The sequence below is a fragment of the Strongylocentrotus purpuratus genome, unplaced genomic scaffold (assembly GCF_000002235.5).
Source record: "Strongylocentrotus purpuratus isolate Spur 01 unplaced genomic scaffold, Spur_5.0 spur5_scaffold_5, whole genome shotgun sequence".
NCBI classification, from domain to species: domain Eukaryota; kingdom Metazoa; phylum Echinodermata; class Echinoidea; order Camarodonta; family Strongylocentrotidae; genus Strongylocentrotus; species Strongylocentrotus purpuratus.
Window position 1 is genome coordinate 37,093,862 of NW_022145611.1, and position 25,331 is coordinate 37,119,192.

A 25,331-nucleotide genomic window follows, 5' to 3' on the forward strand; every position below is an offset into this window, starting at 1 on the left:
ACACGTGAATAACATTTGTCGCAAAAATTTTCACGCCCTCTCTTGATATGGCTAGCGCGAGGAGTTTGGCTTACGCAATCCCACTGCACTCAACACTAAAAATGATATCATCATGTAATCCTTGTGAAATGTTGAAAGTATTTTTATCGCAATACTCATTTTTTATAGGTCTTGTCATCCGATATCTTCCATTTGATAGGAAATCACATTCAGAATGTGTCCATTTTTATCTATTCTAATTTCCATTCAAGATTTTTCCCCAATTATATTTGTGCCCCCCTCCCCAAAAAATATATATATATATAAAGATCTGTTCTTGACAATCCCTCCCCTATCATGATTTTAATTTTTTTACCTGGGTTAAGTGTGAACATTGTAGTGAGGGTTTCAATTGGTTGCGTCATCTCTTTCTGTCGAATAATGGAGTTGATTATTTTAAAGATAATCAAGGAGACGATGACCATGTTGTGATGGAGGTGGGGATATCTTGCTATAAGATTTGAAGGAAATAGGTTATCTTTCCCCTTTCCATTTTCTTTTCTTTTTAATTGGAGGGATCCCAGGAAATAAAAACAAAGGAATGAAAAGAGAAGAAAGACTTATAAGGAGAAACACAAAGGGAGAGAGAGAGAGAGAGAGAGATTAGAGAAAGAGAAAGAGAAAGAGAAAGAGAAAGAGTGGGTGAAAGAGACGAGATCGAGATGAAACAAACAAATGTGATGGAGAGAGAGGGGGGAGGGGGAGAAAGAGAGATGAGAATAAAATGAGAAAAATGCAGAGGAGAATACAGCCAAATGGAGAGTGAAAAGGGACAAAATAACCAAGGGGGTGGGGCAGGAGAAAAAATCATTACAGTTTGTAGGTTTGTCTTGAAAGGCTCGTTGTCGATATTGTGTTTTGAAATCAAAATGTTGGTCACGCATATTTATTTGTCATCTTATGGTAGCCCATTCCACTTTTCTAGATTTAGAGGCAAATATGTGAATTACTCCATTGTAAGTTGCTCAGTGCATTTTGATGAATAATGTACATGTAATGTATCAACATGCTTCAGAGGTTTACTTAGAGCAGGGAGGTGAAAGAAAAGGAGACGAAACTCTTGTAATTTATTCAAACGCATTCTTGAGTTCTAAAGCATAACAATGGGATGTGTAACATTCCACTTGGCTTTGAAGTTCCATGCTCCGAACCGCGCTTCCACTGCGAAGACTTTCGGAAGCCTGGCACCAATTTTACATTTATTACAAAATATTAAATTACCGGCAAAATTTCAGTGTAAATCAAAAACTTTATATGGGGATTTTATTGGCAATAGTACATCAAACAAATTTTCAAATTTAGAACTCCATCCTTCCTTTCATTTGTGTGCCACAGTTGGTAAAAGAAAAATTACATCTTGTCAAAAACTCAATATTTTAGGATGATGCGCTAATTTGTGCATGCTTTAATGTCCCGTTATTTGATCCATGATTTACAATCTTCAATAACATTAAGTTTGCTAATGCGTGTTTTCGCGTGTTTTTTTGTATTTTTCAAGTTTAAAAAAGGATGAAATTACACAAGTTTGTGTTCGCTTGTTCTACTCTTTACACATTCAACAATGGATGAGAAATAATTGGAAGGGACAGCGAACAGTTGCTGTGATACCATTTTCTGATGTAGGAATTCTAAATCCTGAAATGTCATGCGCTCTCTTATCTCACCACCTGGTCAACAGTTGAAGATTAGCGCATAACTTTTCGGCGGCTTGGAGCATGGGGTCAAAGGAGAGCGGCTTGATTCCAGTCCTTCTCTATCACATCCCTGCTTAGAGCGAGACTTAGAGGAAGTACAAGTTTAATGCCTCACACACACTTACGGTAGGCCTTCAGTCAGAAAAGCAAACTAAAATTCATTTCAACCTAATATATGGTGAATGAGACAACACCTGTATTCCTATAAAAACAAAATTATGAAAATGAGGAATTTCACCTTCTATCACTCTGTAGGATATAAGAAGGTTGATATTTTTCACTGTTCATTGCAAATTAGATGATAAACTTGGTTGTTAACTGAAGTTTTATTTCATGAACACAAGCCTTTCTTACTATTAAAATGTACCAACAAAATAATATGCACACCATTGTTCATGGTAGGAAACATTCTCCAAAGTAAATTTGTTGAATCCTGATCAAAAAACATAATAGAAAAAAAAAGAAGCATGTCCAGTTTTCCTACAACTAATTGCATTATTGAAAGATATTGTAAATCTAATGTCCCTTATCTTGCCCTCGCCCACGGTTTCGTAGCATATTATCTGAAAACATGATGGAATCATTATTATTTAAGCATGCATGCCTGGATTGTACGATGTATAATCACGTTTCAGAGCCTACTTGTTTTAATTTGTTGTAAATGTAACTTTTTGCATGCATCCCCCCTCCTCTCTCTCTCGTCCTGGTCTTCCTCCCTTACCTTCATTTATCTTCCTCTTCTTTGTCCTCCTCTTTTTTCCCCTGTCCATCCTTGTCTCTTCCCTTTTCCACCTTTCTTTTCACGTGTCCAACAATTATCATCTCGCTTGCATAATTTTGGCTTCCAAGCATATAATTTGAACATTGAAGTATTTGTATATTTATTTTCCATCGTATTGTTTAGCAACAATACTTTATGTATATTTGCAGAAATCGCATCTACTTTCTCCTCCTTTTTTCTATCCCTTCCTATGTCTACATGTATTAATATCATTCTATTCCCCTCTCTCTCCTCAGCTATCTCCCTCTGTACCTTTATCTCCCCTTCCTTATCTCTTTGACATCACATGTAAAGGCTTGCTGATGCAATGTATTATTTTCTCATTTCTCTGTATCTTTTGTTTTGTTTTTTACTACATGTTTTTGTGTATTTCTTTTGTACATGCTATGTTTTTTATAATATTATTGTAACCATCATATTATTCTAGTTGTAAACTGACCCCTTTTGCCTATGCTGCTGGTTAGTTCCTACAGAGTTCAGACCAATAAATGAAGTAAAATAAACCAAGTATTGAATGTAAAGAATCTCCCTACGGCTGACATCTTTCACATAATCCCACTCTGTAACCTCTTGAGCAAAAGTCAACTATCTCTCACCATGGACCTACTACTTTGTAGGTCCATTGCTCTCACTCTTGTATCAATATTATTAACACTGAAATGGCTTCCCAACGAAGACTCAGACAATGAAATCCCCAAAAGTTTAGAATACTTTCATTCCTGTTCCTCAAAATTCACACCAAGGTTCTTAGAATGTGACCGACATTATGATATCGCTGCTATCAAGCTCTCTCAAAATACACACAAATGGTTAATTTTGTGAATGAAAAGGAGCACATTTCAATAATATTTTCAAGCCTAAAAGCTATATAAATAATTTATGAAATATTTTGTTCTGGTCATTACATAGTGATGCCAGAATTGACTAAAGTCAATTGCCATCTGAAGTTAACCAAGTGGTTTTCGTCTGTGCACAAAATGGAAAAAAACAAGAAAGATCATCAGGAGTCAGTGTCGTACAGGACACACAGATGTCCTGAACGACACCTCTCGTTTCTAGTTCTTTAAGATTAAAAAAAAAAATATCCTCAATGCAGGATTTATTCTTTTGTCCATGTGCCCCCTTTTCAACACAAAATCAAAGATGAACTGGTACACAAAAAGTAAAAGGATGCCATTTTGTTTTATTTTACTTTTTATTCTTCATTGCATCATCTTCAAATTGACATGTCAAACACCTTTATGGGAACAGTTCTTCAATGTCATTTCAATGAATCATATTTCAGATCCATTGCTCGATGGAGGTGGTTTTCGGGCACTGATGAACTCAATCCAGCCATCATCCAATGCTTGGTGACATCAGATAGATGAACAGCGATGGTTAACCGCTGTACATTGGTTGAATACAAAAAGGAAGTCGAGCCGTTGATGCTAGACGATCACAAAGCAATGATGCCATGTCCATCTGAAGGTGGTGCAAGAATGACTGATCCCAAGTTAGTCCATCTGATGCAAGAACAAGAACATATACATATATTTAGTTGGTGTTCAAAGAGTTTACTAGATGTAGTATAGGACTTAACTCAGATAAATTTAGTACGCTGTTGTTACTGTACACATTATGGCACTATCAAGATACTCTCTCATTTCATGCAGCAAATATTCATGAATGTATCTTGAGGCTGAATATGTTAACAGCTGCACAATGAAAAAGACTGCTGTAGGTAAAGCCCGGCCCCCCCACTCAGTGTTATTTAGGGTACGCATATGCGTGTTCCAACCGACCCCCCCTTTTCAGCAAAAGTCCGGTGTGTAAAGTCAATACGGCTCAACCTTTTTCTTTTGTATACAAGCCTTTTTCAGCAAAAGTCCGGTGTGTAAAGTCAATACGGGTCGACCTTTTTCTTTTGTTACGAAAAGGACATTTTGGCAACACGCATGGGGTCCGTCCGTTCTCGGAGTTGGGGGGGGGGGGGCCGGGAGGTAAAGCAGACTACTGGTGATGGGCATTGTGGAAGAAAGCATGCATATTCTGAAAGGTGGATTGTTGTAAAAAGGAAATCTTATTTTATACCATCTTTTGAATCACTAGAATTGGACAAAAAAAACAGTTACTTCTCCCACATTGGAATAAATATATGGGAAAGCTTACATACTATTTTTCAATCTTATAATAACTTATTAGAATAACATACTATACATACCTTCTCAAACCCAATATCCTTGGCGTATTGCCTGAAGCACTGTCTGCAGATGTTGAGGGCGTATTTACGGATCAGTCCATGCCTGTTGCCACATACACGGCTGAAAGAGTAATAGAAGAAAATAAAATTCAGAAGTGTTATAAAAGGTTTTTAAAGTGGATTCAACTCATAACGACAATCATTGTCAAAATTTCTATAACTCTAAAAGCGTCATAGTTACATTACAGGGCAATGCAATAAGAAGGAGTGTATTGCGATGCCATTTTAATCCATAGAATTCAAACCAGAATGTTTGTTTCAATAGCCAAACACTCAAGTCTCAAGCAGATTAAAAAATGGGTCTGGACATGCACACAACCGATACTTAGGAAGCCACTTTGATACACTAAACTAAGTGCTATTATCATAAGAGTTTCAAATTGGCAAATGTGTGTATTTGCATTTTCCGCCGAGTAGCAGCCCTGCCAACCTCTGGAGTCCAAAAACTGTATTCTTTAATCCCAAAAGTTGTATTTTACTCACAAAAGTTGTATTATTAAAAATAAACACGGACTGTTACGTGGATCAATGCCTCTTACAGTTCCTACATACAGGAAGAATTTTTTTATGGATCATTTGTTGAATATACATTATTTCGTCACGACAGTTGTGTTCGATGAACCAATGAACATCCCCAAATTTCCAATATGAGATGCTTGTAGGATACTTTACAGGACAGAATGGGCATTTTGCCATTGAAAATAGCTAACACACAAAATACAAACAAAAAAATATTAAAAAAATAAAAATAAAATAGTATTTTGTTTTTTTGTTGAAAATCATATTTTATTCAGGAAAATCGTACTGTCGTATTTGCTTCTAAAAATAGTACTAAATACGACTAAATCGTACTGGTTGGCAGGTCTGGAGTAGGGGCGCTGGTCCGGGAATGAGGACCGTCCGCAAAAACGAGAATATCCTCGTAAACGCTGACAAATTGAGTACCGGTGGCGGGTTGCGGGCGGACGCGCACCTGTGTGAAGTTATCTACCGTAATAGGATCCGAGACATTACGGCAGATAACTCCACACAGGCGAGCGCCCGCCCGCAACCCACCATCGGTATGTACTTGTATTGTGCAGCGGTTTGCCATGAAACCTGTGAAAAGTGTATACTGATATCAACGTTTTCCCGAAAAATACTCCAAAATTAACAAGAAACAGATAATAAAAATAACGACTTAACTCATGATCTTTATTTGGACATTTAATGAATATTTACTTCATTTTGGGTATGTATTAGTAGGGTATCTCCACGCCAGAGTTACGGGTCAAATTTTGGATACGTTTCTCAACAAGCGCCCAATCCTTATTCTCGGACCAGCGCCTGAATAGAAAAAGAGTCCACTAGCAAACGTTAACTCCCAAGGTAGATCTAGGTTTATTTTCACTCACATTAAAAAAATCACAAATCTCACAAGCATTGGCACCATGCTGCCCTGATATGCGTTAACCATCGATATCAAATGTCACTCATTGCATTGTCATTGAAGTCTCTCCATGGTTGCCCTCACCCGGCATGGACATTTCACTACACACACACACATGGCATGGCATGGGCATGGCAATATCATAAGCGCGCGTGTAATGCATTACGCTGCACTTGCACTGCAATGGTAGCCATTTGTCCGCCACGCACGGCAGCATTGTCGCCCAATTTATCTCTCATTCGTCCCGTAATGATACCCTTTCAAACAAAAATGCCACAGCCAACATGTTCACCGTTTTATAATATTTATAATTTTTTTAATTATGTCATTACCAGCAGCGGGAACCAGGTCCATATTTCCTTGGATGTGAGTACCAAATATTCTGGAAACCCATGATGGCGGATCGCAAGGAGAAAGAGGACGATTAATCAGAGGGATTGAAATATGTCGCCCTCCTCGGCCTATCCGAAATAATCGATCTTGATAAATGGAGCAGGGACAGGTACATGTAAAAAAAAACCTCACTAAATATCACCCCTCCCCCAACCAAAAAATGGGGGAGCAAAAAGCACTTTTGCCCCCCCCCCCCAAAAAAAAAGCAGTGAAGGAGTAAAGATGGTTTGTATTTTTTAACCAAAAGGAACATAAAAAATAACAAAACCAGAATTTAATCACATATAAATTATATTCCACTGCATTCAAAGAAAAGGAAAGTTAACATTCCGCATCCACCTATATTTATCAATGGAGGTTCTCATAATAGCGATACGCGCATATCGTGGAAATATTGTGAGAGGATGGGAAAGTTTAGCGTGTATGTTTTTTTTATTACAGGGCAAGAAGACATGAGCCCCTGAGCACTGGCGTACTGCATGGGGAAGGGGGGGGGTATTTCTAATACGATACCTGTGATTTAAAATTGTTGCTGAAATGACATGATTTTTTTCGGTATTTTTTCTCAATTTTTGTGTAAATCATACCTTTTAATGCGTTTGCTGGAAAATTTCCCAAATTTACCGGCGGGCGAAAAAATATGCTTATTTAGAAGCCTTCATGTCAGGGCCCGTGCAAAACGGCGGTGCTCGAGACTCTCTCGCCAATGTCACAAATGAGGTATCAAAATATGCTCATCTGACCGTAATCAAATGCCTAAAACCCCTGAACTTAATTACGGGGGCTCCTCCCCTGGACCCCACCAAGGGCCCTAAGATGGGCTCATCTGACTGTAATTAAATACCTAAAACCTCTGAGCTTCCGAGGGCTCTGCCCCCTAGACCTCAACCCCTGGATGCTCATCTGACCATAATTAAATACTTAAAACCTCTGAGCTTCCGGGGACTCTGCCCCTGGACCCTACCCCTGGATGCTTATCTGATCGTTATTAAATACATAAATAAAACCTGAACTTCCGCGGGGGGGGGGGGTTCTGCCCCTGGACCCCCGTCAAGTAGTGACCTGTCAGTCCCCCCTCAATTTTAGGGGGGGGGTCGTCCCCCCTTAAAATTTGAAAAAGTGCCCCCAAAAATGTATAGCAAATACTGACTAAAGACTCATGCTCTGGAGGGCCCAAGAATGCAGCGTTTAGACAAAAAATTTAAAAAAAGCAAAAATCTTCTCACGCGGTCGCTACGCTCGCTCACATAATTATCCTTCAAAATGTACAAGTTAATACCGAGAAACTGAAGTGTGAAAAAAGTATATTGCTCGTTTTATACAATTTTGCTAAGGAACCTGTGAGGAGGTTCCGTCACCTTCACCCCTCTCATTCACTATGCTACCTCACACTTGCGTATACTGGTATGGGGGGGGGGGGGGGATTGGGGGGACAGTCCCCCCAAATGAAATTAAAACGTGGTTTATTTCTAATTCGATACCAGTCATTTATTAATGTTGTTGAAATGACATGAGTATTACCTGAGCTTCCGGGGGCTCTGCCCCCTGGACCCCACCAAGGGCCTTAAAGCGGGCCCCTGGTTGCTCATCTGACCGTAATTAAATGCCTAAAACGCTTGAGCTTCCAGAGGCTCTGCCCCCTGGACCCCACCAAGGGCCCTAAGGCGGCCCCTGCATACATGGATGCTCATCTGATCGTAATTTAATGCCTAAAACTCCTGAGCTTCTGGGGGCTCAGTCCCCTGGACCCCACTCCGATAAGTGACTTGCATGCCAGTGTCACAAATAAGGTATCAAAATATGCTCATCTGACCGTAATTAAATAACTAAAACCCCTGAGCTTCATGAGGTTCCGCCCCTTGACACCCGCCGGGCTTTGCCACTGGACCCCACGTCAATTTACGCTCCACTTTTCTTTGCTTTGATCTACCTGATCATAAATACTTTAGCCCCCCCCTCCAACTTTGAAAAACTTTCGCAGGGCCTGCGTAACATGTAAGAGTGATGGTGATGCAGATTTTATTCTGCCCCCCCCCCAAAAAAAAAAACGTTTTTGCTCATTACGCCACTGCTCCCTCGTCCCTCGCATTTCGTGTCCCCCCCCCCCCGGTCATGAAAAGAAATCGCCGCCCCTGGTGTATATTGACCCCTAAATAATATTTTGCCATATAGTGAAACAATTTTGCTCAATTGCACTCGCAATATTTCAGATCGAAATATGTCTTGTGTATATTGCCCGTATATTGATCACTAAATAACATTTTGCAATAATAAAATAATAGTATCCGAATAATATATTTGGGGTTATAGAGGCCCTCATGTGAAAATGTACCAGTACGTTCCCGTAAACAATAATCCTGTTGAAAACTTTGCAAGCGTTAATTTGACTAAGCAGAAGCCACATTATATGGGGAAATGAGAATTCCAACAGATTCATGTATATCGTCGGTGGTGGACTGGTGGTAATGGTTTTATTGAAAATTCATTTGCAGCCAGATAGCTGTATTGCAGAATTGTGTACATTGCGTAAAAAAATAAATACTTATGCAAACATATTATGGGTGCGTTTAATCGACACTTTTTCACCCTAGAATCACGGTTTCTAAAGACGTTTAGTTTAAAACGCAATGCGTTCAAGCGATTTTTTCGTCGGTCGTAAAAATAAACGTGTTTGAAAACACAAACATGAAACGCTGAAAAAGATGCGTTTTGTATCATGATTCAAAAGAATCACGGTCGCTAAAATTCGATTGAACGGACGGAGTTCTCAATCATGATTGTATGACGAAGCCTCTTCCGGTTTGGGAAAAACCGCGCGCCCGCTTTGCATGCAATTTGCGTTCACTATACCATCGTGGCCTGTTCCGTTATGTTATTCCTTGTTTTTCCTTCCATCATTTTCTCTTTCTGTTTTTCCTTATGTTATTCTTTGTTTCTTCCTTTTATTCTTATGTTATTCTTTGTTTTGTTTTCCTTCTATCACCTTTTCTTATGTTATTCTTTGTTTTTATCATTCTATCATTTGCTCTTTCTGTCTTTCCTTATGTTATTCTTTGTTTCTTCCTTCTATACTTATGTTATTCTTTGTTTTTTCCTTCTATCACCTTTTCTTATGTAATTCTTTGTTTTAAGCATTCTATCAATTTCTCTTTCTGTCTTTCCTTATGTTATTCTTTGTTTCTTCCTTCTATCATCTTCTCTTATGCTATTCTTTGTTTTTATAATTCTATCACTTTCTCTTATGTTATTCTTTGTTTTAATCATTCTGTTACTTTCTCTTTCTTTCTTTCCTTATGTTATTCTTTGATTCTTCCTTCTTTCACCTTCTCTTATGTTATTCTTTGTTTTAATCATTCTATCACTTTCTCTTTCTGTTCTTCCTTATGTCATTCTTTGTTCCTTCCTTTTTTCACATTCTCTTTCTGTCTTTCCTTATGTTATTCTTTGTTTCTTCCTTCTATTTTTATGTTATTCTTTGTTTTTTCCTTCTATTACCTTCTCTTTTGTTATTCTTTGTTTCTTCCTTCTATTCTTATGTTATGCTTTGTTTTTTCCTTCTATCACCTTTTATGTAATTCTTTGTTTTAAGCATTCTATCACTCTCTCTTTCTGTCTTTCTGTCTTTCCTTATGTTATTCTTTGTTTCTTCCTTCTATCACCTTCTCATTCTTTGTCTTATTATTGCGATCTATGCTCAAAACAGCAGTCAACAGTCGGCCGTAAACAATTCCAGAAAGCGCGCGCCGAAGTTCCTGGGCCATACTGCGCAGTGTGATGCGCAGTGGTTTGGCTCGCAATGAGCTAGAATCAGCGTTGATGAAAAATCGCTTGAACGCAAACCGCAGTGACCTTGCTTTTTGTAACGGCGTTTTGAATTGTGATTCATGTTTGTGATTCTAGCTTCGAAAATTCGATTGAACGCACCCTATATAAACTACAGTGATTATCCAGAAAATCGTATGAAGACATATCACACAGTGAATGAATTTTCTAAATAAATGTTCACCTATATACAAGTAAATAAAATTCGCTAAACAGCTAACAGTTGCTTAAATCTATTCCACAATCATTATTATGACATAATATGAAAAGATTGTTCAAAATAAGAGAGAAGAGAGAACAAAAAGGCTGGAGGGAAATATAGAAGAGAGGTAGGGAGGGAAAATAGTACATACAGCACAGGAGATCCAGGAAAAGTATGAGCGGAGTATGAGAGAGAAAGAAAGAGGGAGGGAAAGGGAGAGAGGGGGAGAAAAAGAGAGATAAAGGGAAAGAGAGGGAGAGATATATAAGATAATGCCTGTTTACGAGCCTGTATAAGCTGATATTGCAAATTTGCACACATTTTTGTCCTTTAATTCCCACTTATTTGATTTGAAATGACAAGGATAATGTATAATACCACTGAACTTGCACAGGCATAGCATCGCTGGAGCTGAGCTCTTATAAGAAGTAAAAAGGCTCAAGGGTACTTTAAAAAAAAGTGGGAGGGGCCATATTATGCCCCTAGAGAGTACCGAAGCTGTGACATCATGAAAATCTATTTTTAGAATTTCTCAATTTGAACTTCATTTTCCGAATGAAGACCATCTGAATAATGAACCATGCAGAGCATAATAAATAACACCGAGTCCTCGGAAATCTATTTATTCAGATGGTCATATCTCAGCCAATATTTAACATACTTGGTTTTCGACATTTGGACATCATTTTTTATGCTCTTTCGGAAAATAAAGTTCAAATTGAGAAATTCCTTAAAAAAGTAGTTTGATGACGTCACACTTCACCACTCCATAGTGTCCCCCGGATGCGTTATTTTTTCGGCGGCACAGATTGGGGTTAGGTGCGTGTTGAGCCTATGGGAAAGTTTAGGGTTAGGGTTAGGGTTTATCAATTAAGACCCTTTTAAAAAAAAAGCCCCAATCTGTGCCGCAGAAGAAAATAACGCCCCCGGATATGCCCCCGGAGCTGGTTGCCCCGCCTCTGGTCACTTGAATTTAAAGATACATGTTTTTGTATTTCTCATGAAATAAGCCCATGAATAATGTGGGGATTTCACCCCTATTCCCCGGCCCCATTCCACCTCCGCAAAGATTTTACACGCAAGTGTGTGGGCACAACATTATAAAAACTATTATATGCAGCACATCATGCAGAACTATAACTACGGTACGGTACGCAGCTGAAGCGTGCGCGCGCGTGTACTGTAAACGTAAACAGCTAGCTCGCTCTCACTCGAGCTCTCTCTCTCTGGTGCAGCAGACCAGTATGATGTCCTTGTATGTCGATGCCCGTATCATTTTGTCTAGCATTTTTCTACTAGGACCAGAGTCCAATTAATTAGGAATTGGGTGACGGCGAGACGACCATCGCAATGGCTCCACAACCATCCCCTCCTCCTCCTCCGACACCTGATGCAAAATTCGTACCAAAGAAGCAAGTTAGCCTGGTAGAGATCAGACGAAGTGCATCGGTACTTTCTCAATTTCCAATTCAAGACGGGACAGAGGCAAATGTTCTCGTGATTTATGTTGGTGGTACAATTGGAATGAAGAAAGTTGATGGAGTTAAGTAAAGTATACTTAGTTGTGTTAGTTCCAGCTACACTGTAATATATTAACTTCATGATCACTTGATTAACGAGGGAAAATTTCACTTTACTTGACAGCTAGAGCCTAGTCTAGGCAACATAAATATATTGACACATGCATGTTGGCCGTTTTTCAACCGGGGTGCCGCGGCACACTGGGCTGAGCTTAGACCGAATTTTCCGTCTCTTTCGTTCGTTAGCCTCTTATTGGGGTAGGGTCGGCTCTCTCTTTAGAGACGGAAGCCGTTTATACACATGTCCTTGCTAACGCCACGGCCAGTTCTGGTCGTAGCGTTTTGCCCCCAAAATCCCCCAAAATGTCATTTTACCTCGAGCATGTTATATTGTAAATTAGGCCTAGGCTATAATAAATCAGTTCCACTTACCAACTTGACTGAAATAATCAGTTTAATAGTCCCTTTTTAGGAAATTATGGGTCAAAATCGGAATCCATGTTGAAAAAGATTTTCAAAATGGATTTCGATTTTGACCCATAATTTCCTAAAAAGGGACTATTAAACTGATTATTTCAGTCAAGTTGGTAAGTGGAACTGATTTATTATAGCCTAGGCCTAATTTACAATATAACATGCTCGAGGTAAAATGACATTTTGGGGGATTTTGGGGGCAAAACGCTACGACCAGAACTGGCCGTGGCGTTAGCAAGGACATGTGTATAAACGGCTTCCGTCTCTAAAGAGAGAGCCGACCCTACCCCAATAAGAGGCTAACGAACGAAAGAGACGGAAAATTCGGTCTAGGCTGAGCTGGGCCGGGCCGGTCCCGCGAGAGAATTTTACTTTAACGTTTAGTTACTAAGAACTAGACCTAGAGTCTAGTCTAATTAGACCCCTAATACAAAATAAAATAAAAGTCATTATTCTGAATAACCTCAATTTCGTCAAAAACAAATATTAGAAACTGCTAGAGTGTGGAATTCAATGAGGATATCTATTTTAGAGATAAATTGTCTTTCTTCCTCACTCGCTTGCAACCATTAGGCATAGACCTAGACTAGATCTAGACTCTATTACTGCTTTAGAAACATGATCACTGATGATAATTTGCAGGGGTGGGGGATAATCGTCCTCGGGGGGGGGGGGGGGGGGGGGGGGTAACTGTCCTAGGGGGTAACATTTCTGGGGGTTAATTTTTTTTTTTTGGGGGGGTAGTTTTCAGTTGGTAATTTTAATTTTTTTTTTTTTTTTTTTTTGGGGGGGGGGGGGGTGGGTGATTGTGCAGGGGGTAGTTGTCCTGATACTTAATGTAGCCTGTTTATTTATTTGTTTATTTCCTCTCATATGGTGGATGGCCCTTTCAGCTGATTTTCAAAGGGGTCCACAAACATAAAAATAACAATAAATATACAGTGAATTATACAATAATATGTAAAATGTTGCAAATGCAAGAAGTAAGGCAATGAATATGTACATGTATAGTCAAACAAATAAATATCTAACAGATTAATGTACAAAATGTTAATGTTAATGTTGAATTCTGTTAAGCCAAAAATGTGTAAGTATTTTTAAATGTGCGTAAAAACATGTATTGGGTTAAGGTCTAAGGCTAATTCTAGGGTGGACCTTATTTTTATTAAAAAAGTTTGAAAAATTTGAAAAAGGGTATCAAATTCACTGGTGATATTGATAAGAAGATACGCCTTGTTTTGGGGGAGTTTTTTTTCCTTGGTCGTTTCCTTGTTTCTCTTGCAGTGCTGTGCAGTGTTATGTCATCTCCTTTGGCCCAGACAAAAGAAAGGGATACTCATCTGGAAATGTGCCCTTGTGTACATTTCAGGGTTCCTAAAGTTTCTTTTCTTTTCTTTGAATGAAAATATTGTTCTGTAACATGTTCCATAATCAGAAGTTTTTTTTTTCTTAGCCTTTTCCTTTTTGGCTAAAAAAAGTCTAAGAAGTCCAAACTTGAATTTGGTGTAAAAATGATAACATATAAAACTGTTCAAAGATCAGAGATATTAGACAGGTTAACCTGTATATGGTATCAAACCTACTCTAGACTTTGATCCTCATTTAGGGTGCTTCTCAGAAAGTGATTTACACTGATGATGTATATTGCTCAATGTGAGTATTCTCATGACAATATTTGTTAAAAAGCTACAAAAAATCTAACTTTGATATTGTATTGATGCTATATTACCAATCATGAAGATTTTGTGTGTGTGGATTTGTTTTGATTTTTATTGGGTACATTTCATTAATGGGGAACGGTTGCATGGGACACAATGTGATATCAGAGCAAATAAATATCTGGTTTGGTCACATTGATTTGAAAATACAGAACATTAGTTTCAGGTAAAATCTCATGAGTAATTTATTGAAGAAATATATGCCACAATGAAGCAGTGGCCATACTCGTGTGAGCTAGTAAAACGAAGGAAACAAAATTATACATGAATCAAACAACACCAAGATCAACACATTAAAAAAAAAATGTGATCTTGACAACAACACTTCATTATTTTCTTCAACAATTAATTTTTGTAATCTTAAAATTGATGTAGAGAACTTAAACATGCTTATAAAACCTTAAGCTACAGGCATGACCATTAATAGTTTGCAGCTTATAAATATAAAGATGCCAAGAGCTGTTGACCTTATCTTTCATATCTTTTACAGTTAACAAAAGTTTACCCAAGCTGCAATTTCAGCACCGTGTGTATGAAGGACTTGAGTTATCGTATGCACACTATGGTTGAGGCCTGAGGGCATATGGTGTGTAACTGCTTTCTGATTACATGTACACATGTACCTCTCTATATGAGAGAGATGCATATTTGCACAAGATACCATATTCCTAATGTTTGTCTTTCTTTAATAGATATTTCCACAAGAATTGATTAAGCCTCAGATAAGAGAATGATGTAGAGAAAGGAAGTGGGTCAGACTAAAGCCAGAAGGGGAAGGTCTAGATATATGTATGTAATGTTTTTATTGCATGAATAAGAATAATCTTAGTCATCCCTTTACCTCAAAACATAATTTTCATATGGGACAAGGATGTAGAGAAAGGAAGTGGGTCAGACTAAAGCCAGAAGGGGAAGGTCTAGATATATGTATGTAATGTTTTTATTGCATGAATAAGAATAATCTTAGTCATCCCTTTACCTCAAAACATAATTGTTATAAGACCGTGTTTAAACTTCCACGTTGTTATAATAACCACACAGGAGGCGTGACTTGAATAGCTTCCCTTTAATAGTTGTGGCGCTGTAAAGCACATTCAACAATCGTGTGAATCCTGTAAAGAAACAAAGAATGACTATTGATTCAAAATACCCAAATTGTTCCTTTTTCCTTAGATTACATTCTTTGTATGCAAACTAGAGTAAATACATGACCTACAAGGGTGTAATTAAGTTTAAGACTATAGTGTTAAGCAACTAGAAGTAAAAATCCACATTCGAACTCTTAACAAATAACTATTCATTTCACTTCTTTACTCTAATAAAAAGTGTCTTCTTTAAGCAAAATAAAATGTGTTGTTTTGTCTCGTTTCTGAATTACATAAAAACTCCATTCAGCATACTATAAATCACATTACAAAAATCCCCTTTTCAAGTATTAAACGAATAACTCGATATTACCAAGGGCGACATAAACAAGACTAACCGTAAGGCGAATCACTAAACCTGGCGTCTAAAAATATCCCTCCGCTATATAATCTGTACGTATAGGTACTACAATTCACTGAAGTCCTAAAATAGCGTAAGAAAAATAGGTCTCACGTGTCATCCCGAATTTATGAAATATGACACCAAAACAATAATGAACGTCTCCAGATAACTTATAAACTATCATGAGACATTTCAGCATCTCTTACACTTCCTTGAAGTATATAACCAAGAATTATTTTACAAATTATCAATCACTTTCACAAGTACCGTAAGCACAGTCAAAACCAATACGGACTTTTACCACTATCCAAACTTCAAAAGAGGCCCAAATTTGTCCTACAAACCTCAAAAACATTAAAGATACACATACAATCCTAGCATAACATACACTCATAAGAATAATAGCACGGAATTAAACATACCTTCAGTTTTTGCATATAAATGAAGGAAAAACTAGGATCAACCAACATGGTTGATGTACCTTCGTACGGTCTTGTTTTGCGCTGTAACGAAAGTGCTGATAGTCTCAGTTCAGGTAAAAAGGGTAATTATTCTGCAGCGTAACAAATACGAGAAAAAATAATGTCATGCCTTGACAATAATTTTCATATGGAACAAGGATTTTTGTCTTGGGTTGCTAAGTAGGTGATCTACAATGAAGAGTCACTTCACTTGGCTCTCCCTGTCTCCCATTTAATTTTACTTCTGTGAAACATTTTTGTTCCCTAGTGAAATGTAATAACTACCTCTATCATCTAGTGTGTACTACAATACATTGTACATGCAGGTATTTCATATGGTATTTCTTTCCCATTCTTTTTCTTCTCTCTGTCTGCAGTTTACATACCTGTCGGGATTATATGGGAGAGGTGATTCGAACCCTGCCAATGCTGTATGATGCTGAATATGCCAAAGAAATAGGCCTCGATAAAGAAGAGTTGAATTCATTTGTTCTTCCGTAAGTTTTATCATTGGGAGTATTTTAGACTTATTTGAGAAAATTGAGACCAAGTCTGAGGTATTTTGACCCATATATCATATCAACAACAAGGATACCAAAGAATTTGGTATGTATGTTTATCACCAAAAATTTAAGCATAACTTGCTTGAAAATAATATCAATACTTAATAATGTAGGGAACCCAAATTGACTCTTGCCTTGTCTTTTTATGCAAATAGAACCTCTTCAGAAATGATTGATAATATACATGTATATGTTAGATGTTTCGAAATCCAGGTGTTGCATATCATATACTGGTACTGGGTTGAATTATTATGCAACTCCTGGTAATTGAATATGAAATGTTGGGCTGTATGCTTTTTAGTAGGGGATGGTTTTGCTTTTCATAATTTTTATTTTATTTTATTATTTTACTATTATTTTGTATTATTAGTAGTATTCTGCAAAAACGGATCAAGTCTGTTTTTTTTCTTGATCAACTTTATTTTAACAAAAAAGGATTGAGTGTGAAAAAGTGCAACTTTATGCTATACTCTACTGTCAAAGTCTTTTCCTATTGAGTCTCGTTGTGCCCAGTATAACTGCCTTCTGCATGTTGTAGATGTGTAGATTCTTGGAATTCTTGGTGATTGCCTTCTTCACCAGGTGGTGTGTTCAATGATTATTGGAGTCACCTCTGCTTGGAAGTTCCACCTTCTCTCTATCTCTATATTCAGATCTCGGTCTTTAAGCCGTTAGTCTCTTTCCCTGACTGCGGTGTCAATGTCATTAGGAATGGCCTTTTTCGATAATGTTAACTTAACTACCATCTCTAATGATGATGTCTGGCTTGTTGCCGTTAATAGTTCTGTCTGTCATAATACCACAGTTCCAGTATATCATACTTTCATTGGCCTGGGTAGTCGTTTGCGCCTGGTGATCACATGGATGCTTGCAAGTTACATTTCAATGATCTCATAGTATCTGCCAATGGATATGTTTAGCAATAGCACTATTATTATTATAATTTATATATTTATTTATTCATTATCATTTATTATTTTTGTTATTTTTTTTAAATCTTAGTCATTATTATTATTTTTTTTTTTCTTCATTATTATTATTTTTTTTTGGAAGGGGGGGGGGGGCAGATTTAGGTGTCAATATGTTCAGGCCCCTTTAAGTGACAGGCACTGATATGATGATGATGGCTTCTTGTATAGCACAGGTATCTGCCCCTGCGTGGTGCTCTACAATGTCTGACAAATTTATATTATCCTAGAAAGTCAACATGTACTCTGGTTGATATCTTATTATTATATGGCACCTTATTATTGCTGGGTGTCATCTTCATCATCACAGTTATCACCATCAATATTATCACCTTTATCATCATTCTTACCCTTATCCTTTTTCTCCTCATCGTCGAAATCATTATTTTTTTCATTAAAATATCCTGAGGATATATTGTAAACTATAAGAAGTAAACATGGAACAATAAGAACAAAAGGATAACAAGAGATCTATGTAGACAAATGTACAGATATATCAATACTTGTATTTTACATGTAATTGTATTTCCTTCTGAATATAAGTTATGTTTGAACTGCTATTTTTTCTCTTCTATTTTTTCTCTTCTAAAGAATCTCCAAGGGCCGAAGAGTGTTCTTCTACCTAAAGGAATATGAAACCCTCAAAGACTCGAGCAATGTCAATGTCAATGATTGGTTGGAAATGGTTGAGAACATCAGAGAGAACTATCGTCTCTACGATGGCTTCGTCATCATCCACGGTACAGACACCATGGCATACACTGCATCAGCACTCTCCTTCGCGCTGGAGAATCTTGGAAAGCCTGTCATCCTGACAGGATCGCAAGTGCCACTCTCTGAACTGCGCAGTGATGGAAGGGACAACTTTCTTGGTGCTGTCTATATCGCTGGACATTATGTCATACCAGAGGTATTTTAAGTCTTTATTTGAACTCATTAAGTGTATTCAGTGCTTATCTGTATTATGGAAAGTATATTTTTTCTGGTTTCATTGAGTGAACATACACTATGAATATGACAGACAAAGAAAGCGGACAAAATATACAGTTCCTCAGGTAGACAAAGGAACATCCCTTCACTGCTATTATGTAAAAATGTGTAGAACAGGTGTCACATGCATATTCACCTTTTTACTTAATAGCAGTGAAGGGATGTTCCTTTGTCTACCTGAGGAACTGTATATTTTGTCCGCTTTCTTTGTCCGTCATATTCATAGTGATAACAGGCATGTTTGTTTTCATTGCCAGGTAACTCTGTACTTCAATAACAAGCTGTATCGAGGTAACAGATGTGTGAAGATATCCAGTGAAAGCTTCAGAGCTTTTGATTCTCCAAATTTAGCTCCACTTCTTACAATGGCAGTTGATATCACAGGTAAGCCAAAAGCCATGAAGAATACCCACCTGCTTTATTTATAGTTGTACAATCCATTTTATTGTCACCGTTCTTTATTACTACTGTAATACCAGAGCTGCCAACCATTCCGTTATTGCCGGAATTACTCCATTTTTTCCTCCAAATTACTGTATTAGGTTTTTTCTTCATAAATTCTGTTTTTTTAATTTTTTAAATAATTTTTATAATTTTTTTTATTTTTTAAATTTTTTTTTTTGCATACTGCACATCAAACAGCTGCCCTGAAATGTTGATTTGATCACAAATTCAATAGAAAACTAAGTTTAAAACATACTTGAATACATAATTGAAGAGAAAAATATCAAAAAAAAATGAAATACCGGTACTGATAATACCAAAATTAAAACAATTAAAAAAAAACCTGCTTGTATGGCAGTGCATTATTGTAAGTTACGTTTTAATGAATTCCTTTTTTTTGCCATCATGATTCCTTTTTTTGGTCGCACAAGGTTGGCAGCTCTGTAATACTAATTAACATTCTTCTGTTATTCCTGCTTCTATTGGTGCTTATATTGCTTCTGCTCCTGCTGTTGATACTGCTGCTTCTACTACTACTACTTCTACTACTACTACTACTACTACTACTACTACTACTACTACGACTACTTTCTATTACTACTACTTTCTACTACTAATTCTAATTTTTCTTCTTCTTCTTCTTCCTCTCCTGCATCTTCTTCTTTTTCTTTTCTTCTATTTCTTATTTTCCACTTCAACTGTCTGCTTCTACTATTGATGCTGCTATTGTTCTGAAACTATGGTAACTCTTGAGTGGGGTTAAAGATATAGATTAGAAACTTGGTCATATTAAGATTAATGGAGACAATATTAAATGTTTTATTTATGTTTCTTTTATTTATTTGATTTTAGTAAATTGGTCGAGTATATTCAGAATGAACACTTTGGCAGCCTTTCGAGTGAACACCAACATGACCAGGAATGTAGGACTTCTCAGGTTATTCCCAAGTATCACAGCTGAAACGGTAAGTCTCTCACATAAATTAGACATGATCTTGGCAGTTGTACAGCATGATAAGCCTTTGTCATGGTATGGTATGGCATCCATTGTACATCAGTCTTTCCTGGTGCCTTTCCTCCAGTTTGTTCACTTTCCATGATCTTTGTATAGTGAGATAGAGCTAATTATAAGATGATGACGTGGATCCTAAATCCTAATCAAATGATTGGTTTAAAGCGTACACGTGATTGACCAGGCATTTCTTTTGCCTAACGTGTAAATTTGGATAATGACCGGTCATTGTCCAATGGTATGGACCGGTCATTATCAAAATCATTATGATGGTGATGATGATGATTCACAGCATTTGTATGGAGCCATATATCTGTTTTAAAAAACATCCAAAGGCGTGAATCATGTTATAAAACATAATTTTATAAAATAATATGAAACATAATCTTATAGAACAAATAATACACATCATTTTGTTCAGGCATTAGTAAAATTACCCACACTCTGTACCTTAAAAACAGTCCAAACACCTTCAGCTATCGCCTCGGTCGTGTTAGACTGTTCCAAAGGTACCTTGTATGGGTACCTTTCCTCCAGTTTGTTCACTTTCCATGATCTTTGTATAGTGAGATAGAGCTAATTATAAGATGATGACGTGGATCCTAAATCCTAATCAAATGATTGGTTTAAAGCGTACACGTGATTGACCAGGCATTTCTTTTGCCTAACGTGTAAATTTGGATAATGACCGGTCATTGTCCAATGGTATGGACCGGTCATTATCAAAATTATTATGATGATGATGATTCACAGCATTTGTATGGAGCCATATATCTGTTTTAAAAAACATTCAAAGGCGGAATCATGTTATAAAACATAATTTTATAAAAAAATATGAAACATAATCTTATAGAACAAATAATACACATCATTTTGTTCAGGCATTAGTAAAATTACCCACACTCGGTACCTTAAAAACAGTCCAAACACCCTCAGCTATCGCCTCGGTCGTGTTAGACTGTTCCAAAAGTACCTTGTATGGGTAATTCTTACTAATGCCCTCACTGCTGTGTATTATTTATATACTACAATACGTAACGATATGGTCTGGTTCACATGGTATGTCATCCAGTACATCAGTCTCGCTTCGTCAGATGAAATCAAATATGTAAAGGCATTCCACAAATCAATTGGTCATTTTTGTTTAAAACTGAAAAACATATTTTGTATACAAATAATTTTAATAAAAATTAACAAGTAATGAACTTGGAAGCTTAAAAGTTTCTATTTTTGATTTATTATCAATTGGATCACAAAAAGAAGGAATGCTCAGGATCATTCCTTCTCAGTTTCCGTGATCCATCCATCATGGTAATTGAGGATTATCTTTTTCAAACTTGAATTGATCTGCATTGATACATTTCTAATTAGTTTACTTTTGAACATGCTAGAGTGGTCCTCCAACCCCAATAAGGTGTGTTATATAAATAATAATAATAGTCCGCTTTTATCTAGCGCTTAATACGTCTACGATGTCTCTAAGTGCTTTACAGATATACTATTACCCCGGTCATTGGATTCAATACTTGCCACTCCCTGTGGAGCATTCCAGCCAGGCGTTACTTGACGCTCAAAAACTATAGAATGTGTTCTGGGACAATGCCCCAATGATCTTGTAGCCGACATCCATACACTAATTTCATTATTTTCTTCTTCTTGTAGGTAAGAGCTTTCCTGCAACCTCCAATGGAAGGTATTGTTCTACAGACGTATGGTGCAGGGAACTGTCCAGATGATAGAAGAGATATAATAGCTGAGATCCAAACTGCTGCAGATAGAGGCATGATCATCCTTAATTGCACCCAGTGTTCTAGTGGAGGTGTATCAGCATCATATCAAACAGGAAAGGTAAGCGTACAAACACTCCAAAAACTGGTCAGTCAAACATTTCTGCAATTAATGAGAAGTACACAAACAAAGATATGTGCAGTCAAAGAGATGGTTTTGGTTTTTGCTTGGGAATTTATTACTGCATATTATAGTAAGTGGCCAATCAGTTTTGAGAAACACTGATTTTAAGTCCATGGAGAGTTCAACAATTTTTATGCCTCCGCCACCGAAGGTGGTGCCGGAGGCATCATGTTTTCGGGTTGTCCGTCCGTACGTCCGTACGTCCGTCCCGTTTGACCGTTATCACAATATCTCAAGAACCATTTAAGATTTAAACTTAAGACTCGGGAATAGTATTTATCACCATAGGAAGATGATCTGATTAGATTTTGGAGCACGTATGTCAAAGGTCAAGGGTCACAGAGGTCAACTTATGAAATTCCTTGTATTGAGTTTGTTAGCGCGATATCTCAAGAACCATTTGAGATTTAAACTTCAAACTTAAGGATAGTATGTATCACCATAGGAAGACGATCTGATTAGATTTTGGAGCACGTATGTCAAAGGTCAAGGGTCACAGAGGTCAACTTATGAAATTCCATACATTGAGATTGTTATCATGATATCTCAAGAACCACTGGAGATTTAAACTTCAAACTTAGTGATAGTGTGTATCACTATAGGAAAACAATCTGATAACATTTTGGAGCACGTAGGTCAAAGGTCAAGGGTCATAGAGGTCAACTTATGAAATTCCATACATTGAGATTGTTATCATGATATCTCAAGAACCACTGGAGATGTAAAAACTTCAAACTTAAGGATAGTATGTATCACCATAGGAAGACGATCTGATCAGATTTTGGAGCACGTAGGTCAAAGGTCAAGGGTCACAGAGGTCAACTTATGAAATTCCATACATTGAGATTGTTATCATAATATCTCAAGAACCACTGGAGATTTAAACTTCAAACTTAATGATAGTGTGTATCACCATAGGAAGACAATCTGATTAGATTTTGGAGCACGTAGGTCAAAGGTCAAGGGTCACAGAGGTCAACTTATGAAATTCCATACATTGAGATTGTTATCATAATATCTCAAGAACCACTGGAGATTTAAACTTCAAACTTAATGATAGTGTGTATCACCATAGGAAGACAATCTGATTAGATTTTTGAGCACGTAGGTCAAAGGTCAAGGGTCACAGAGGTCAACTTATGAAATTCCATACATTGAGATCGTTATCGCGATATCTCAAGAACCACTGGAGAATTTTCACTTCAAACTTAATGATAGTATGTATCACCATATCATAATATCTCAAGAACCACTGGAGATTTAAACTTCAAACTTAATGATAGTGTGTATCACCATAGGAAGACAATCTGATTAGATTTTGGAGCACGTAGGTCAAAGGTCAAGGGTCACAGAGGTCAACTTATGAAATTCCATACATTGAGATTGTTATCATGATATCTCAAGAACCACTGGAGATTTAAACTCCAAACTTGTTTAAATTGCTCTATGGCGGAGGCATCATTTTCGACTGCGCGCAGTCAAAATTCCATCTAGTTTTTTAAGAATCAGTGCCCATTATGTTTCCTACCATAAACCATACTTAATTTCTAATTGAGAAGCAATTCATGATTTCATTTCTTGAATCTTCAATAATTAAAATTTTGTCTGATACTTTCCCAATTTGAGTCGCATATGAAATATTTGTATCAAGTCAGAAAGTAGAGTACTGCAGTAGTCCAAAGGGAAGATTATTGGAAGATTTTTTTTGTGGAAAACTGGGTGGAGTAACTGGTATTTATAATCATTGTTTGAGAACAGAATTTTTTTCGTTTCTTGTAGGTGCTGCTAGATGCAGGAGTGATACCAGGATCTGATATAACCCCTGAAGCAGCCCTCAGTAAACTCAGCTACATCCTAGGACAGCCTAACTTCTCACTTGAAGAGAAGAGAAGACAACTCAAACGGAATCTTCGAGGGGAGATATCGGTTTCTACGGCTACAGGCAGAACATTCACATTTGAGGACAGCGAATTCATCAGAGCTGTGGTAGACACATTGAGGATTGGAAGTAGCAAAGTGAGTCACGGTGCGCCGAGGGGTCATGGCAGGATCTGCTAGTTCCAGAGAGCATATAAAGCAGCCAGACCTCGAATAATAAAGCCGTCGATATGTCTTTTATATGCCGAATTAAAATAAAAATCTATCAAGAATTCTTACCTTATCTTTTTATTGAGTAAAGATTGGTTAAAACATTACAGAAAATCTGAGACACTATCTGTTAATCTTCACTTGAAAAATGACTAAAATTTTAAATCATTTGGGAATTGCAGACAAACAGCACTGTATGGTGTCCGCGCTCGCACAAAGACAATTTTAACACGTAAACTAATGGGTATCGCAGCAAAATTAAACTATTTTCATGGTAACCAGAATTTTGAGGGATCTCACTCTTGGACTATTACCAGTTTGGCATTTTACGTTTATTTACGGGAGTGGCTAAAGTCACAACTCCAATTTCGACCAATCAGATGGCTGGATTTGTTAAGTGAGGTATATAACTCATATTATCATCTGGAAACAGCCCTATTTTGATACATGATTGTACTATCATTTTTTTATGTTGTTATTCCTGCAGGAAGTGCAAGCTGTGAGTGAGACTCTCTTCCCACCCCTATTGTGTGCTGCAGCCAGAAATGGAGATTTAAACGCGATCAAGTATATGCAAGAGACCGTAAGTTACATCCATAGAGATTTATACTTACACTTAATACATACCTCAGTGTTATTGCCAAGACCTCTGCTATTTCAAGATGAGATTTGTACTACAAATCATTCCAGCTTAGAAGGGCTTACTATCTGAATTGGATTTAGAAATTTAATAAGGTACACCATGCTGACAGAATTGGGGATAAGACTCATTTAGTGTAAATATATGTGCTTCCTTCTGTGAGTATAAAAAAAAAGACAATTTTGAACTAGGTCTGTAAGATCACGGTTTTTCTTTAAACTGAGTCCTCATGCACCAATAAAGACAACAGTACAGAATTGGTGTTGAATTTGTACAAACCCATAAATTGGCACGAGCAGGTCTGGAAGATGGCTAAAATTTTGTGCCGCAGTTGTTTTCCAAAATAAAAAAAATCATTATTCTTTCATATACAACAATGGATTGTAGGATTTCTGTGTTTAAAGTCCATTTTGCAAGAATATTAATATCTTTTATTGGAGAATGGACTGTGG

General features: G+C 37.2%; 1 protein-coding gene and 1 long non-coding RNA gene across 2 annotated transcripts; one reads left to right on the forward strand and one right to left on the reverse strand.

Moving 5' to 3' along the window:
* The first annotated feature begins 11,843 nt into the window (after nucleotides 1-11,843).
* On the forward strand, nucleotides 11,844-24,966 carry LOC100891923 (L-asparaginase). The gene is made up of 8 exons (XM_030999191.1): nucleotides 11,844-12,149; nucleotides 16,641-16,760; nucleotides 18,386-18,704; nucleotides 19,042-19,168; nucleotides 20,081-20,193; nucleotides 21,903-22,088; nucleotides 23,931-24,167; nucleotides 24,727-24,966. Exons 1-8 carry the CDS (start codon nucleotides 11,953-11,955, stop codon nucleotides 24,949-24,951), a joined length of 1,524 nt encoding a protein of 507 aa, XP_030855051.1. The 5' UTR covers nucleotides 11,844-11,952; the 3' UTR covers nucleotides 24,952-24,966.
* Nucleotides 15,336-16,473, reverse strand: LOC115929717. The gene is made up of 2 exons (XR_004066692.1): nucleotides 16,225-16,473; nucleotides 15,336-15,426 (listed from the first exon to the last, which is right to left on the reverse strand). It is a non-coding gene; the product is annotated as an uncharacterized LOC115929717 (long non-coding RNA).
* Nucleotides 24,967-25,331: the final 365 nt, after the last annotated feature.

Excerpts from the sequence above, each read along its gene's own strand:
- LOC100891923 (XM_030999191.1), top strand. The coding sequence starts at position 11,953 with ATGGCTCCACAACCATCCCCTCCTCCTCCTCCGACACCTGATGCAAAA. Across the intron at positions 16,761-18,385 it reads TTGAATTCATTTGTTCTTCC|AATCTCCAAGGGCCGAAGAG; the intron begins GTAAGTTTTATC and ends TCTCTTCTAAAG. Across the intron at positions 20,194-21,902 it reads CAAGTATCACAGCTGAAACG|GTAAGAGCTTTCCTGCAACC; the intron begins GTAAGTCTCTCA and ends TTCTTCTTGTAG.